Genomic DNA, 15628 nt, shown 5'->3' with positions numbered 1-15628 from the left:
CAGGTGTAATTTTCTTCCTGACCTCAGGAGGCGCTATTGCAGCTGTTGCCACTGTATTTGCTAGAACCCCCAATTGTGGTAGTCCTACAGGTGGGCATATTTTGCTTGTAGAGGTCGTAGCTCTCACAGGCATCTCTGTAGACTTTTTCTTTCTTGGGTAAGTTTTAAAATATCAGCAGTACTGTGCACGCATTTTCTCTCATTAGGTATACTGGATGTGCAGTTGCTAGGTAAAAACTTCTGTTTGCTTTACACCATTTACTTGCTAGGTGCAATCCCTCCGCTTCAGCCAAATAATGTGGTTTTCTGCTTGAGTTCAGTCTCAACTTTGGGTATTATGGCATTCACTCTTCACACTTTGGGATACCTTTTACAAAGCTCAGCAATTCCTTTTTCCCCAGTAGGGCAATTTTACCCTCAGTACATGTTTGCTGAAAATTCCCCTGCTTCAGCACAGTCTTGCATCAATTTTCACACTTTTCTGCATATACTCCATTCACAGCTGGTAGTCCAATGTGGTGTGGCAGCCTTTACTTGCAGAATCAGTACCGCTCGTGGGTCACCATCTGTATTCACTGCTTCAGCGAAACATTTGAAAACAACAAAATCCTATCCCTTTTAAGGGCTAACTTACTTCTTGAACCCTGACTATGGCTGGAAGGCAAAACCCCTATTTCAATGACCATATTACACTTTATTGTGATTGGCAAATAAGGTTTACCTGCTTCCGCACAGTCTCTCTCTCTCCTCTTGGAATCGGGGAAAAGAGTCCATCTGTGGTTTTGTGGGTTTCAGTGCAGTGTAGATTTCCTGCCTGGGTGTGTATCCCTTTAAATCTGGTCTCTGCTGCATGAGATCCTTTGTTTATGTTGCTCAGGCTGTTTGAAGGCAAAAAGCACAATTTGTTTTTTTCACAGGCAATCTCCGGGATCCCTTTTAACTTCAAAGGCCACCTCAGTCCCGATTCTGACACCATATGTAGGAGGATGTGTGCAGAGGTATGCAAGGGAGACTTGATAAGGTGAAATTAAATAAGGCTTTTATTGCGCCTGTTTCCTTAACATAAGAAAATCATCCAAACACATTAAAAAAAGGGGCCAAACAAAACTTTTGATCCACTTGGGAGTATGTCTAGTGAAACCTATGCAGTCCACAACTCCCTTTAGATTAGCATGTCTCCCAGCCCCAAACATATGTAACGGGTATTCCCTCTAGTCTGACCCACCCAATCTCATATTGGCCCGTGTGGTCTAACCAGCCCCCGTTACATGGTCGTGTCTGGTGGTGCACCTGTAGGCAACAGGACTCCTGAGTCTCCCGCATGATGGTATTCCGGGAGTGTCAATCCAGACAGGCAGCTGAGGTAGTGTGTGCGAGTCCTACCTATATCACGTGCAGCGCCTCCACCTCATCAGGATCTATGCGTCCGCAGGGAGAGGGTCCTGATGAGGAACTCCTCGGTGGTGCCTTCCGCTGGAGAGTAACTTCAGTCTCACACAGTGGAATGTCTTTGATCAAGGGCATCTTTATTATAGTGGTATGGGCAAGCTGCCCCTCACAGCCAGCTGTCTCAGCCGCACATATTCCTTTGCTGTCCCTTTGACAGGTACGCCCTCCCAATGGAGTGGGATCCCCTCTCCCCGTAGGGAGATCACCCCCGTGCCAGGTCCCTGGACACAGTGTGGCTCTTATTCAGCTTGCCGTAGAAATGGACCACTAGTTACGGCACTAGTGGATCCTTCCTTCCCAACGCACTCCAACAACTCAGTAACAACAACCTAACTTTGGGCAGTGCTGTGCCTTATATACTTCAGGAACTGTCACAGCTCTGATGTCACTAACTGTGGACTCAGAGCATGTAGCCACTCCCACCCATACATAGGGCACCTCACCAGGGTGTGAGGGCAAACCTCCATGATTACTGCTGGCATCCCTGTAACTTACCAGGTTTACTGCCAGCAGGGGAGACAACTGCAGAACATTTTACATGCATGGCTACACATATATCTTGATATGTGCAGATACAAAGTCTTATAAATGAAAGTCTTATCTGTTTTCTTGTAGTTGGAGGGAAAGTCTTCTCTGTTCCTGGGTTGTTGCCTTTTTCCTCAGGCTATATCAGGATTCAGGTTCAGAAGTGCTTTCCCCTGTGTCTTGCAAGCAGCGTGCAGTTTTTCTTCTGGCAGGCTCAAGACATCTGTTCCTATGGTCAGTCCCACACCTTTTGATACTCAGGAACAATCTCCCTTCATGTTTCAAGGGAAGGCTTTTCTAAGAAACCTAATCAGCCAGATGGTGTTGGTTAATTGACTACCAGCAGTTAACCACCACACTGCTGGATTAGAGGCACATTTCCTGAACAGGGATAACTCCCCTGTTACACAGTCCTTGGATAAAGTCCATCAAATAGTGAATAGTAAATTCATGTGAAGGGGGTCTTTGGCAGCTCTCAGAAGGATCAACCAAATCCTGTTAATACCTAAGGAGAAAAGAGAAGAGAGAGCGCATGCCCCATAGCGTATAAAAGTATATTTAATGATGGGAAAGGTGCGGGAGGGAAAGGAATCTCACTCACAAGGGTAAATAAAATTAAGGCAATTTGTGAATAAATTCACCACCAGCGAGAAGTCTCCTGCACCAGATCGTCAATCACAGTCCCATTTCATGGATGTATAGATCTATCACCACGGTACACTGGAGGGCTGGAGGGGTTATAACCCCTTTGAGAAAGTCGCCCGAGTGCGACGAAATGCGTCAGGGAGCGTCACACGTAAGCGACATTACATCATCACGCCGCTCGGGATTCTGGTCGGATCACACGCGGAGCAGACCGGTGGCTGCGTCATCCAGGAAGCTGCTTTGAATCCAAAAGGTTTCTCCAGACCTCCAGTGTACCGTGGTGATTCATCTACTGTATACATCCATGAAATGGGACTGTGATTGACGATCTGGTGCAGGAGACTTCTCGCTGGTGGTGAATTTATTCACAAATTGCCTTAATTTTATTTACCCTTGTGAGTGAGATTCCTTTCCCTCCCCCACCTTTCCCATCATTAAATATACTTTTATATGCTATGGGGCGTGCACTCTCTCTTCTCTTTTCTCCATATTTATTATTATTTTCTTCTCCATGTATCCTACTATTTGTCTTATATTTCTTAGAGGCAATTTCGAAAAAAAACCTTAGTCAGACCGCTCCCACTTATGATGATAGAATCTGTTATACAATCTCTCTACCTCACTCTCACTCACTTATTTATAGTTACATGAACTATACCTCTTACCCCCTCTATGATCTGTAAGTAGAAACTTCCCTTAATGCTCTCTTTTTTATTTATCCTTTTACTTTTATCTATGTTTTGTATGCTTATCTAATCTTATCGGATGTTTAGTGCACCCACGTTTTTACGTTTGACAAATTATGGCATCAGACCTGCTTCTAACAAATAACAAAGATAAAGGGTGTCAAATAACTGTTTGCCTGGAGTCATCAAAGCGTGAGCCGCACTGTTTAGGGTGACCAGATTTTGAAAATGAAAAACCGGGACATTTTTTTTTTGACATAACAGTTTATTTATTGTAGTACACTTATACTTTATTACCATTAGTCCTTGTTACATGTGTGCGTGTGTGTGTGTGTTGACCTCACTAATCGAACAAAAAAAACCCAGATGTGAATGATTCTGAACCCCTTAACCAGTGTCAGGATGCCCCCTCTTCACAATTACTAAAGCAGCAATCCCGCCTGGGATCATACCTGATCCGCAGTCCCTCAAGGTACTATACAGAGGGAGGTGTTCCCTACCTGTCTTCCGAGGTCTCCCGTGTGAGACCTGAGTCAGATCTGGAAGAAAGAAGGGTAGGTTACTTCGGTGTAAGTATACGGCAGTTAAGATAAGACAGAGAGAGAAAGAGACAGAGAGAGACAGAGAGAGAGAGAGAGACAGAGAGAGAGACAGAGCGAGAGACAGAGAGAGAGAGACAGAGAGAGAGACAGAGAGACAGAGACAGAGAGACAGAGACAGAGAGAGGATGAGAGAGAGAGGGTGAGAGAGAGAGGGTGAGAGAGAGAGGGTGAGAGAGAGAGGGTGAGCGAGAGAGGGTGAGAGAGAGAGGGTGAGAGAGAGAGGGTGAGAGAGAGACAGACAGAGAGAGAGTGAGAGAGAGACAGACACAGAGAGAGAGAGTGAGAGAGAGACAGACAGAGAGAGAGAGAGTGAGAGAGAGACAGACAGAGAGAGAGTGAGAGACAGACAGAGAGAGAGAGAGAGTGAGAGAGAGACAGACAGAGAGACAGAGAGAGTGAGAGAGAGACAGACAGAGAGAGGGTGAGAGAGACAGACAGAGAGAGGGTGAGAGAGACAGGCAGAGAGAGGGTGAGAGGGTGAGAGGGTGAGAGGGACAGAGAGAGGGAGAGAGGGAGAGTGACAGAGAGAGGGACAGAGGGAGAGAGGGAGAGGGAGGGACAGGGAGAGAGGGACAGGGAGAGAGGGACAGAGAGAGGGACATGGAGAGAGGGACATGGAGAGAGGGGGAGAGAGAGAGGGGAGAGAGAGGAGGAGAGAGAGAGGGACAGGGAGAGAGGGGAGAGAGAGAGAGGGACAGGGAGAGAGGGGGAGGGAGAGAGGGGGAGGGAGAGAGGGGGAGATGGGGAGGGAGAGAGGGGGAGACGGGGAGGGAGAGACGAGGAGGGAGAGATGAGAGGGGGAGATGGGGAGGGAGAGAGGCGGAGACGGGGAGGGAGAGAGGGGGAGACGAGAGAGGGGGAGATGAGAGGGGGAGGGAGAGAGGGGGAGACAGGGAGGTGAGTGAGACAGACACACACACACACACACACACTGGTACGTACACACACACACACACACACACACACACACACACTGGTATACACACACACACTGGTACACACACACAAACAAACACACTGGTACACACACTGGTATACACACACACTGGTACGTACACACACACACACACACACACACACACACTGGTATACACACACACACACTGGTACACACACACTGGTACACACACACACACTGGTACACACACACACACACTGGTACACACACACACACACACACACACACACACACACACACACACACACACACACACACACACACACACACACACACACACACACACACACACACACACACACACACACACACACACTGGAGTACAGACAGAGGCAGCCACGAGCAGGTGGCTCCCCACCTCCCCCTGCACCCACACCCACGCCCATCTCCCGCACCAAGGGGGGGGGAGGGGTGGATAGGAGCGCCTGGATGCAAAGGTACAAACTGCCACCCCCCTCCCCCGGCGGGCAGCCACGGGTTCCCGGGGCAGAATGGGGGGACACCGCGCAGCCACCACTGCCCGCCCCCGCACCCATCTCCCGCACCAAGGGGACCGCCAGGACAGGAGGCAATGGATCAAAACCCCACCTCTTATCACCGCGCAAAGGAGCAGGCAGAGACACACACCACGTGTGCTCTGCCGCAGGAAGCGGAAGATCCGCCCCCAGGCACCCTGGTCCTGCCCCCCGCCCCCAGGCACCCTGGTCCTGCCCCCTGCCCCCAGGCACCCTGGTCCTGCCCCCTACCCCCAGGCACCCTGGTCCTGCCCCCCGCCCCCAGGCACCCTGGTCCTGACCCCCCCAGACATGCTGGTTCTGCCCCCCATGGCCCGCCCCAAGGCACGCTGGCCCTGCCCCCCGTGGCCCGCCCCAAGGCACCCTGGTCCTGCCCTGCCCCCCCCAGGCACGCTGGCCCTGCCCCCCGCCCCCAGGCACCCTGGCCCTGCCCCCCCCCGTCCACGGCACCCTTCCTTCCATCCATTCCCACATGCCGGGCCTTGGTGAAGGATGATGCAGGAGGCGGGGCTTAATTCCGGGACGCAGGGGATTGGCCAACGAGGTAGGAAACTGCCGGGGGGGGGGGCGGGACTTTGTACAATGCCGGGCTGCATCCAATCAGCAAGACCCATTTTCCACGTAACACAAGCCCAACCCCTGGCATTAAAAAAAAAAATACTTACCAGATGGGCTGCTGCAGTCTCCTCCTCTGCGCTGCCGCAGACTCGCGCACAGCGCACCGCAGCTTACTCGCGCACAGCGCACCGCAGCTTACTCGCGCACCGCCGGCGACAAAAAACAAAAAAAACGGGGACACATTGAGGAAAACCCGGGACATTTCCGGGACACACAGGAAACCGGGACAGCTCTCGAAAAACCGGGACTGTCCCGGCAAAAGGGGGACGGGTGGTCACCCTAGCACTGTTGCACCTGAATCGGTAATATCTGGTATTGGCTTAAATGGCAGGTATCGCCGATTCGGCCAGGATACCGTGGATCACACTTTAATTACTCCCGATCAATATGCTGGGAAGATGTATTTCCCATGCTGTAACAAGTTCAGCTCCATTTCTCTAACACAGGGAAGATTATGTGACTGCATACTAATTAGGGGCCAAACAGTTTTATCACAAAGAAAAAGATTAGGTAAAAATGGTAAGTAACCTCCTCCTCCCTAAACCCCCCCCCCCTATTTAGAAATTATTAAAAGCATTGAAAGTTTAAAATACACGTAGTTATACTTGTTTTCAGTCATACTGATTTGTTTTTTATGGAGCTGATAAATTACATTTAACCCATTAAACAATATACTGACATCAATATTTACATTTTTATCTTCTTACAAAAAAACTACTAAAAACATGATATCCAAACAATATGAAACGACCCTTAAATATGTTACATATGCCCCCCACTTCTACAGAACATAGTACAGTACATAATTTCGACTTTTGCATTAATGACTTACTCATTTTTTTTTTTTGTAGAGACAGCACGCATCAATATGGTATATGACATGGAAAAGTTGTCTTTACCTCAGGTATTGTGACATTATCTTATCTTTTCCATCTAATGTTACTAACTTTCTCTTGCAATGTTGCTGCTACTAGTAAGTTAGATTTTATTGCGGGACCATACAGTATATAATATATTTTATTGATGGACCATCTTCACACATCTCAATAGGTATCTGGACAGTTAAACATTCTACTGCATCACTTGAATTTGTATTTTCTTTATAAAGAAACATATGAACACTTCTGTATGTGTAGTGTTCCGTGTTTTCAGTATTTACTGATTTCAATCACTAAATTACCAGGTATTTTTTAATTAAAGGAATTCTTTTTTAATGATTTAAAGTTATTTATCAATCCTTTCAATTTATTACGGATACTTATTTTTTGTTAAAGTCAGTCATTACCAACTTGTTGGGTGTTCTGCTGCTCTGAGATTGAAGTACAGGCATACCCCGCATTAATGTACGCAATGGGACCGGAGCGTGGGTGTAAAGTGAAAATGTACTTAAAGTGAAGCACTGCCTTTTTCCCACTTTTGATGCACGTACTGTATGGCAATCGTCATATACGTGCATAACTGATGTAAATAACGCATTTGTAACAGGCTCTATAGTCTCCCCACTTGCGCACAGCTTCGGTACAAGTAGGGAGCCGGTATTGCTGTTCAGGAAGTGCTGACAGGCGCATGCGTGAACTGCCGTTTGCCTATTGAGCGACATGTCCTTACTCGCGAGTGTACTTAAAGTGAGTGTACTTAAACCGGGGTATGCCTGTAGTTCCTTAAGAACAGTGGTGATCAACTCCAGTCCTCAATTGAGTCACCTGTGCTGAAGCTGGGATTGTAAGGGTTCCAGTCCAGGGTTTTGCTGGAACTTGCCCATACGTGGATGTTGTTGCCATCTTGGTTCCTGGCAGATCTCTTCCTGGACTTAGTAATTGGCTGCATCTGTTCCGGGCTTAAATAGCTGTCAGTAACTCCTAGCCTCTGCCCGTGCATTGTGTGCTTTTCCTTGTGTTCCTGGCCCTCTTGTGTCCTGAGCCTGCCCTGTTCCTGCCCTGTTCCTTAGCCCTCCTTGTTCTTTTGGATTCCCTGTTGCCGACCTCAGTCTGTGACCCTGACCAACGCTCCTCTTCTGCCTGCCTTGACCCTTGCCTGTATCCTAACTGGGACGGGAGGGGGTAACCAAGCTCTATAATAAAGGTCAAGCTCGTTTTGGTTATCCCTGCTCTGTGTATAAGGGTCCAAGAGAGTTAGCTCTTGGACCCAGTAACATTGTATCACTGTGTCATAATGTCTGTAATAAAACCATCTTTTGTGTTTTTCCCTTTCTGGGCATGCAATCAAGCAGGGATTGCAACTGTAACGCCTGTTCGTGTCTGGTCCGACCCACCCAATCTCACATTTGCCCCTGTGGTATATCCAGACCCGTTACATGTCTGTGTATGGTGGTGCAACAGGACTCCTGAGTCTCCCGCTTGATGGTATTGGGGGATGTCAAGCAAGACAGGTATCTGAGGTAGTGGGTGACGAGTCCTACTTACATCATGTGCAGCGCCTCCACCTCATCAGGATCTATGCAGATGCAGGTAGATGGTCCTGATGAGGAACTCCTTCTTGGTGTTGAGGGCCCCAGGAGAGTAATTGCAGACTCACACCATGGGGTTCTTGATAAACAAGCCATATTTATTGTGCTTGGTGATAAGGGCCAGCTGCCCCTCACAATCATGGTCTCAGCCGCACATTCTTCCGTGGTTCCCTTTAAAAGGTACGCCCTCCCAATGGAGTGGGATTCCCTCTCCCCGTAGGGAGATCACCCCTGTGCCATGTCCCTGGACACAGTTGGTCTTTTCTGGCTTGATATAAATTGGTGCCACTAGTTACTGCACTAGTGGCCTGTGACAGAGTGAAGTCAACTCCTATCAGTTACGCCTGTGAGACATATGTCTGAGTGCTTCATCCAGCACTCATAAGGGTTAACTCAGGTGGAACTTGGGTAGTCAGGAAGTAAGCTGACACCTGAGAGCCAGAAAGGTAGAAAAGGATCTTGTTACCAGCAGTAGCTGGCTCCCTCAGACAAGAGCACATGGATAGATGTGCTGCTAGCCAGAAGGATACAACACACTACTTACTGCAGCCAAAGTAAGATTTGTTTCATTTGTTTTCATGACTGCTTAAAAGACTCTGAAGGTTTGGTTATGGTTTAGCCAGCCAGCCTGCTAGATAGGTCTGCTGTGTTAGTCAGTTTTTCTCCCATCGTGGAGCAGGATTTATTTTGTTAAAGGGACAGTGTACCCGCATGTTATGTTACTGTGGAGAAATAAAGCCATTGAACATTTTTCATTATCCTGAAACTACACGTGTGGACTGTTCCCTGACCTCGGCTAAAGGCCGTCCTGCCACAAGTGGTGTCAGAAGTGGGATGTCGGATGGCCCCTGTATCTGAAGGGCCACACAGAAAAAAAAAATGGAGAAATTTTTTCTCAGTTCCTTGAGCAACAGCTCCAGCTAGCAGAGAAACAAGCTGAGCAACAGGCCCAGCAAATACAATGGCAGGCCAAGCAAGATGAGCGACAGGCCCAGCAAGATGAGCAACAGGCCTGGCGGGACGAAAAGCTACTCCAACTGCTAGTTGAAGGCCCAGCCCCAGGCAGACCAGCTATTCCAAATAACCCACCGGTGATGCTGCATAAAATGAAGCCAACCGAAGACCCAGAGGCATTTCTCCTCACTTTTGAAAGGGTAGCCACGGCCCACGGCTGGACAGTTGATCGCTGGGTAACGACTCTGGCTCCACTCCTCATAGGGGAAGCTCAGGCAGCCTACCAGGCTCTTCCAGCAGACGAGGCCATGGACTATCAGAAACTAAAGGCTGCTATTCTGGATTGCTTAGGCCTCACTCCAGAGACCTACCGACAGCGGTTCCGGACAGTCAAATATGCAAACAAAGACAGACCCCGGGTCGTAGCCCACCGCTTAGTAGACTTATGTACCAGGTGGATACAACCGGAGAAGCATACCAAGGAAGAGATCCTTGAACAGTTTGTGCTCGAGCAGTTCATACAGGTACTGCCCCCCTCCTCCCGCTCCTGGGTAAAAAGACATGCTGCATTTTCCCTGAATTCAGCGGTCCGCTTGGTGGAAAACTTCCTTGGTGACGACACCCAACAGGATAGCTGGGAACGGTCCGTGCAAACACCAGTTGCTTCCGGTGATGCTAGAGGCAGGAGAGCAGACAATCGAGGGGTCTACAACCCGCCAGCTCGGGAGATCCAGTCAACCCGATCGGAAGACCCTTTCCCATCTCGGAGGGTTCCTGGTACAAACTCCCGTAGAGACGCCCATCCTGGGTCCGAGGCCACTGGATCACTCAAGGGAGGCTGCCACCCACAGTATTCCCCGAGAACCTGGACTCCTGTCACCCACCCGGTGGAGAGGATAACCCCACCAACCAGAAGGGAGGACCCCATCCAACAGCGGAGAGGTCCAAACACCGAGCCCCGTCGAGAGCTTCCGCAGACGACCGAGTTTGCGGACTCAGGAGATGAGGAGATGGACTGTTCATATGGCAGAACCACTGCCACAGCTTGTCTCCGAGGGGACCACAATCCGTGGTTAGTCCCAGCATCTCTGGAGGGGACAAAAGTAAACGCCATGCTGGACTCGGGCTCTGGAAAAACCCTAATCCTAGAGGGCCTAATTCCAAGCAATAGACTATCTTATGACTCTCCTTGGAATATCGAGTGTATCCATGGGGATACAAAGAGATACCCGACGGCGAACGTTCTACTACGTATCCAGGATAAAGAGGCTAGCCTACTAGTGGGAGTTGCCCCCTGGCTACCTGCTCCTGTTCTACTTGGCCAAGACTGGCCCTACCTCGAAACAGTGTTGGCCCCTACTCCTACAGAGCCTACTTCTCTGGTACCGGAGAAGCCCGGAGACTTGTTCCCTTTTTCCCCAGAGATTTTCCCCCGTAGACACCATGTCCCAAAGACACGTAAACAGAGACGTGCGGAAAAAGAGGACTGGTTAAGAAAGGCTAGGACTTTTGGTAACATTAGTCAGCCCAAAGGACTGCAGGTCATGGCCGGGGATGACCAGGGTGGGGAACAGATAGATACGGGAGTGTTGCCAGCCCTGGATCTTCCTGACTTCCGTCAGAGGCAGAGGGAGGACCCAGCTCTGGCTAGACAATATGAGAAGGTGGTACAGGTCAACAACAAGATAATAGATGAACAAGGTGTAAAAGTGTATCCACATTTTGAACTGTTGAATGACATACTATATCGTGTGAATAAGGTTACACAAACAGGGGAGGTCATTCGACAGATGCTAGTCCCTAAAGGGTTGATTAAAACAGTGTTCACCCTAGCCCTTACTGTCCCATGGGGTGGTCATTTGGGCAGAGATAAGACCACAGACCGCATCTTGTCCCGGTTTTACTGGCCAGGCATACATGGTGACATCATGAAACTATGTGAGACATGTCCTGAATGCCAGTTAACTAGCCAAAAAGGACAGAAGCCGGCTCCCTTGTTTCCTCTGCCCTTGGTAGCCGTCCCATTCGAGAGAATTGGGGTAGATCTGGTCGGACCTTTAGAACCCTCTGCGAAGGGACATAAATTTATACTCGTTGTTGTTGATTATGCCACCAGATATCCTGAGGCCTTCCCTCTGAGATCAGCCACTGCTAAACAGGTTGCTCACAGGCTGTTAGAACTGTTTTCTAGGGTAGGACTTCCCCAAGTAATGTTAACTGACCAGGGAATAAATTTCATGGCAAAGTTAATGCAGGATGTCCTTGAAGATATTGGAGGTAAAATCCGTCCGGACCTCGGTCTACCATCCTCAGACTGATGGATTGGTAGAGAGGTTTAACCGTACTTTAAAGTCTATGCTTAGGAAGTTTGTGGACACTGAAAAGCGAGCTTGGGATGAACTTCTCCCTTTCCTGTTGTTTGCGGTACGAGAAGTTCCCCAATCATCCACAGGCTTCTCCCCGTTTGAGCTACTGTATGGACGCCAACCTCGGGGTATTCTCGACCTACTGAAGGAATCCTGGGAGGAGGAGCCCTGCCCCTCCAAGAATACCCTTCAGTATGTCATAGACCTTAGAAACCGCCTAGACATGAGACAAGAGAGGCAGTACAACCAAAATGCTCACTTGAGGGTCTTCCAACCTGGGGACCAAGTGATGCTACTACTACCGACATCAGAGAGTAAACTCCTTGCGAAGTGGCAGGGTCCTTTCCAAGTTCTCCGCCGCACCGGGGAGGTGAACTACTGCACCGACACACTTTATTCGAGCAAATACCCGGTATGTACCTGGCAGAAACCTGGAATACGCCGCTCCTCACCTCTGACAAGCCCCGTTGTGTTTGCCTTCCCAGCCTGGGTTCATGCCTGGCTGACGGGCGGCTGATCTGTTAAATGATAATGATTATGATTTAATAGGCTGCAATGTCTACCAGATGGCATAAATTCATGAATTGTAATGCAGTATATATATATATACTGTGCAGTATTGCAGCCAGCGGGAATAAAATGCTTCAATCCCAAATTAGAAAATACCTCAATGCACTCGGGCAGAAAACAGTCACAAACCTCAATACACCCGGGTATACCCGAATTCGTGGGACTAGCCAAGCTCGAATAAAGTGTGTCGCCAGTGTATGAGATCTCTCAACCAGGGTCCAGGAAGGGTAAACAAATCTACCACGTGAACCTCCTGAAACCCTGGAAAACGATGAGATCGCTGTTCATCCACCCTCGGGAAGGAGAGACGGATTTGGGTCCGCAGCTTCCAAAGGATAGTGCGTACACTGACCATCAGGTTCCCATGGGAGAGCAGTTAACAACGGAACAAAGGTCAGACCTACTTGATGTATGTGACCAGTTCTCAGATGTTTTTTCTGAGCTGCCAGGGCAGACTGATTTAGTGTCCCATAGGATTGAGACAGAACCTGGCGTAAAAGTACGGTCCCGTCCCTATAGATTGCCAGAGGGCCGAAAAGACCTGGTAGAGAGGGAGATAATAGACATGTTGGAATTGGGCGTGATCGAGGAGTCCCACAGCGAATGGTGTAGCCCTATTGTGTTGGTCCCTAAACCAGATGGGAAGGTGAGGTTTTGCGTAGATCTGCGAAAGGTAAATGCTGTATCCAGATTTGATGCATATCCAATGCCTAGGGTGGATGAATTGCTTGATTTGCTTGGTAAAGCAGAGTATATCTCCACCCTAGATCTCACGAAAGGATATTGGCAGATACCTCTAGCGGAAGAATCCAAATGCAAAACTGCCTTCGCCACCCCTCTCGGTTTATACCAATTCGTCACTATGCCATTTGGATTACATGGGGCTCCAGCCACGTTCCAAAGGTTAATGGATAAGGTACTACGACCCCATAGGGCATATGCCGCGGCCTACTTGGATGACATTGTCATCTATAGCAGACACTGGCAGTCTCATATAAAAAGGTTAAGGGCAGTCCTAACGTCCTTAAGAGAAGCAGGGCTCACTGCAAATCCCAAAAAATGTGCCCTGGGTAAATCCACTACAAAGTACTTGGGCTATGCCGTTGGGGGAGGGATAGTAAGGCCACTAGCTAGCAAGGTAGCCGCCATAAAGGAAGTCCCCACCCCACAGACAAAGACACAGGTCTGCTCCCTTTTGGGGTTAGCAGGGTATTATCGGCGATTTATCCCCAATTTTTCAGAAATTTCTGCACCCCTAACAGATCTGACAAAAAAGAGTGCCCCAACCCAAGTTAAATGGTCTTGGGAGTGCCAAGACGCCTTTGACATGCTAAAAAAGTGCCTGTCAGAGGGCCCCGCTCTTCGGAGCCCAGATTTTAAAGAGCCCTTCATCATCCAGACGGATGCCTCAGAGGTAGGACTGGGAGCAGTGCTGTCTCAGCAATTTGATGGTGTTGAACACCCCATACTGTTCATCAGCCGGAAGCTGTTCCCAAGGGAAGTGAGGTATTCTGTTATTGAGAAGGAGTGCCTCGCTGTAAAATGGACAATTGAGGCCTTGAGACATTATGTCGCCGGAGTACACTTCACCCTGGTCACTGACCATGCGCCCTTGAAGTGGTTAAACACCATGAAGGACACAAATCCAAGGTTGACCAGGTGGTATATTGCCCTCCAACCCTTCTCGTTTGATATTCAGCATAGACCTGGAAAGGACCATGGAAATGCTGATTTTTTGTCAAGGGAAGGAGTGGAGGGTCAGGCTTCAGCCGTGTGGGACACTAGCCACACACAAACAGGGGAGGTATGTGACAGAGTGAAGTCAACTCCTATCAGTTACGCCTGGGAAACATATGTCTAAGTGCTTCATCCAGCACTCATAAGGGTTAACTCAGGTGGAACTTGGGTAGTCAGGAAGTAAGCTGACACCTGAGAGCCAGAAAGGTAGAAAAGGATCTTGTTACCAGCAGTAGCTGGCTCCCTCAGACAAGAGCACATGGATAGATGTGCTGCTAGCCAGAAGGATACAACACACTACTTACTGCAGCCAAAGTAAGATTTGTTTCATTTGTTTTCATGACTGCTTAAAAGACTCTGAAGGTTTGGTTATGGTTTAGCCAGCCAGCCTGCTAGATAGGTCTGCTGTGTTAGTCAGTTTTTCTCCCATCGTGGAGCAGGATTTATTTTGTTAAAGGGACAGTGTACCCGCATGTTATGTTACTGTGGAGAAATAAAGCCATTGAACATTTTTCATTATCCTGAAACTACACGTGTGGAATGTTCCCTGACCTCGGCTACAGGCCGTCCTGCCACAGGGCCCCTTTAACTTGCTGCTTCACCTTGCATCATCAACTAGCAGTAACCACACTCTGCAACTTTCCACACTAACTTTAGGCAGTGCAGTGCCTTATATACCTCAGGAGGCAGGCACATCTCTGAGGTCACTAATAATGGACTCAGAACATGTAGCCACTCCCATCCATACATAGGGCACCTCACCAGGGTGTGAGGGCAAACCTCTATGATTACTGCTGGCATTCCTGTAACTTACCAGGTTTTGCTGCCAGCAGGAGAGATGACTGTAGGCATTGTTAGGCATGACTACACAAGGGTATGAGTTTCGGAGTGACAGTGGACAGAATGTGCCCAGGAGGTTGGGGTCCGGAGTTGCCGGTTCCCCCATAAATGTTACATAGTTACATAGTAGATGATGTTGAAAAACGACGTACGTCCATCAAGTTCAACCTATGCTAAATTTAGACAACAGATACTTTATCCTATATCTATACTTACTCATTGATCCAGAGGAAGGCAAACAAAAACCCCAGTGACATATCATCCAATGATATCTCATAAGGGGAAAAATAAATTCCTTCCTGACTCCAAGAATTGGCAATCGGATTAATCCCTGGATCAACATCCTTCCCATGTATACTTATTTGGTATATCCCTGTATACCTTTCCCATCTAGAAAGATGTCCAACCTTTTTTTTAAATAAATCTATTGTATCTGCCATCACAGTCTCCATGAGTAATGAAGTCCACATTTTAACTGCCCTTCCTGTAAAGATTCCTTTCCTTTGTTGCTGGTGAAATCTCCTTTCCTCAAACCTTAAGGGATGGCCCGAGTCCTTTGTACTGCACGTGGGATGAACAGTTCTTTTGAAAGCTCCATATACTGTCCCAGAATATATTTGTATATAGTTATCATAGCCACTCTTTTCTAATGTAAATAAATCTAATTTAGCTAGCCTCTCCTCATAAGTTAGATTG

General features: G+C 48.5%; 1 protein-coding gene across 2 annotated transcripts in view; it reads left to right on the top strand.

The window, feature by feature from the left end:
• The window catches only part of LY96 (lymphocyte antigen 96), a 181581-nt gene that overhangs the window by 150145 nt on the left and 15808 nt on the right, over positions 1 to 15628 (top strand). For both annotated transcript variants that reach the window (XM_075583259.1, XM_075583267.1), the window contains one exon: positions 6850 to 6902. In XM_075583259.1, coding sequence (XP_075439374.1) covers positions 6850 to 6902 — 53 coding nt within the window. The remainder of the gene's footprint in view (positions 1 to 6849; positions 6903 to 15628) is intronic.

Source organism: Ascaphus truei, chromosome 2 (assembly GCF_040206685.1).
Source record: "Ascaphus truei isolate aAscTru1 chromosome 2, aAscTru1.hap1, whole genome shotgun sequence".
Classification (NCBI taxonomy): domain Eukaryota; kingdom Metazoa; phylum Chordata; class Amphibia; order Anura; family Ascaphidae; genus Ascaphus; species Ascaphus truei.
The sequence above is the reverse complement of the archived record's forward strand: the minus strand, read 5'-3'. Positions and strand labels throughout refer to the sequence as shown.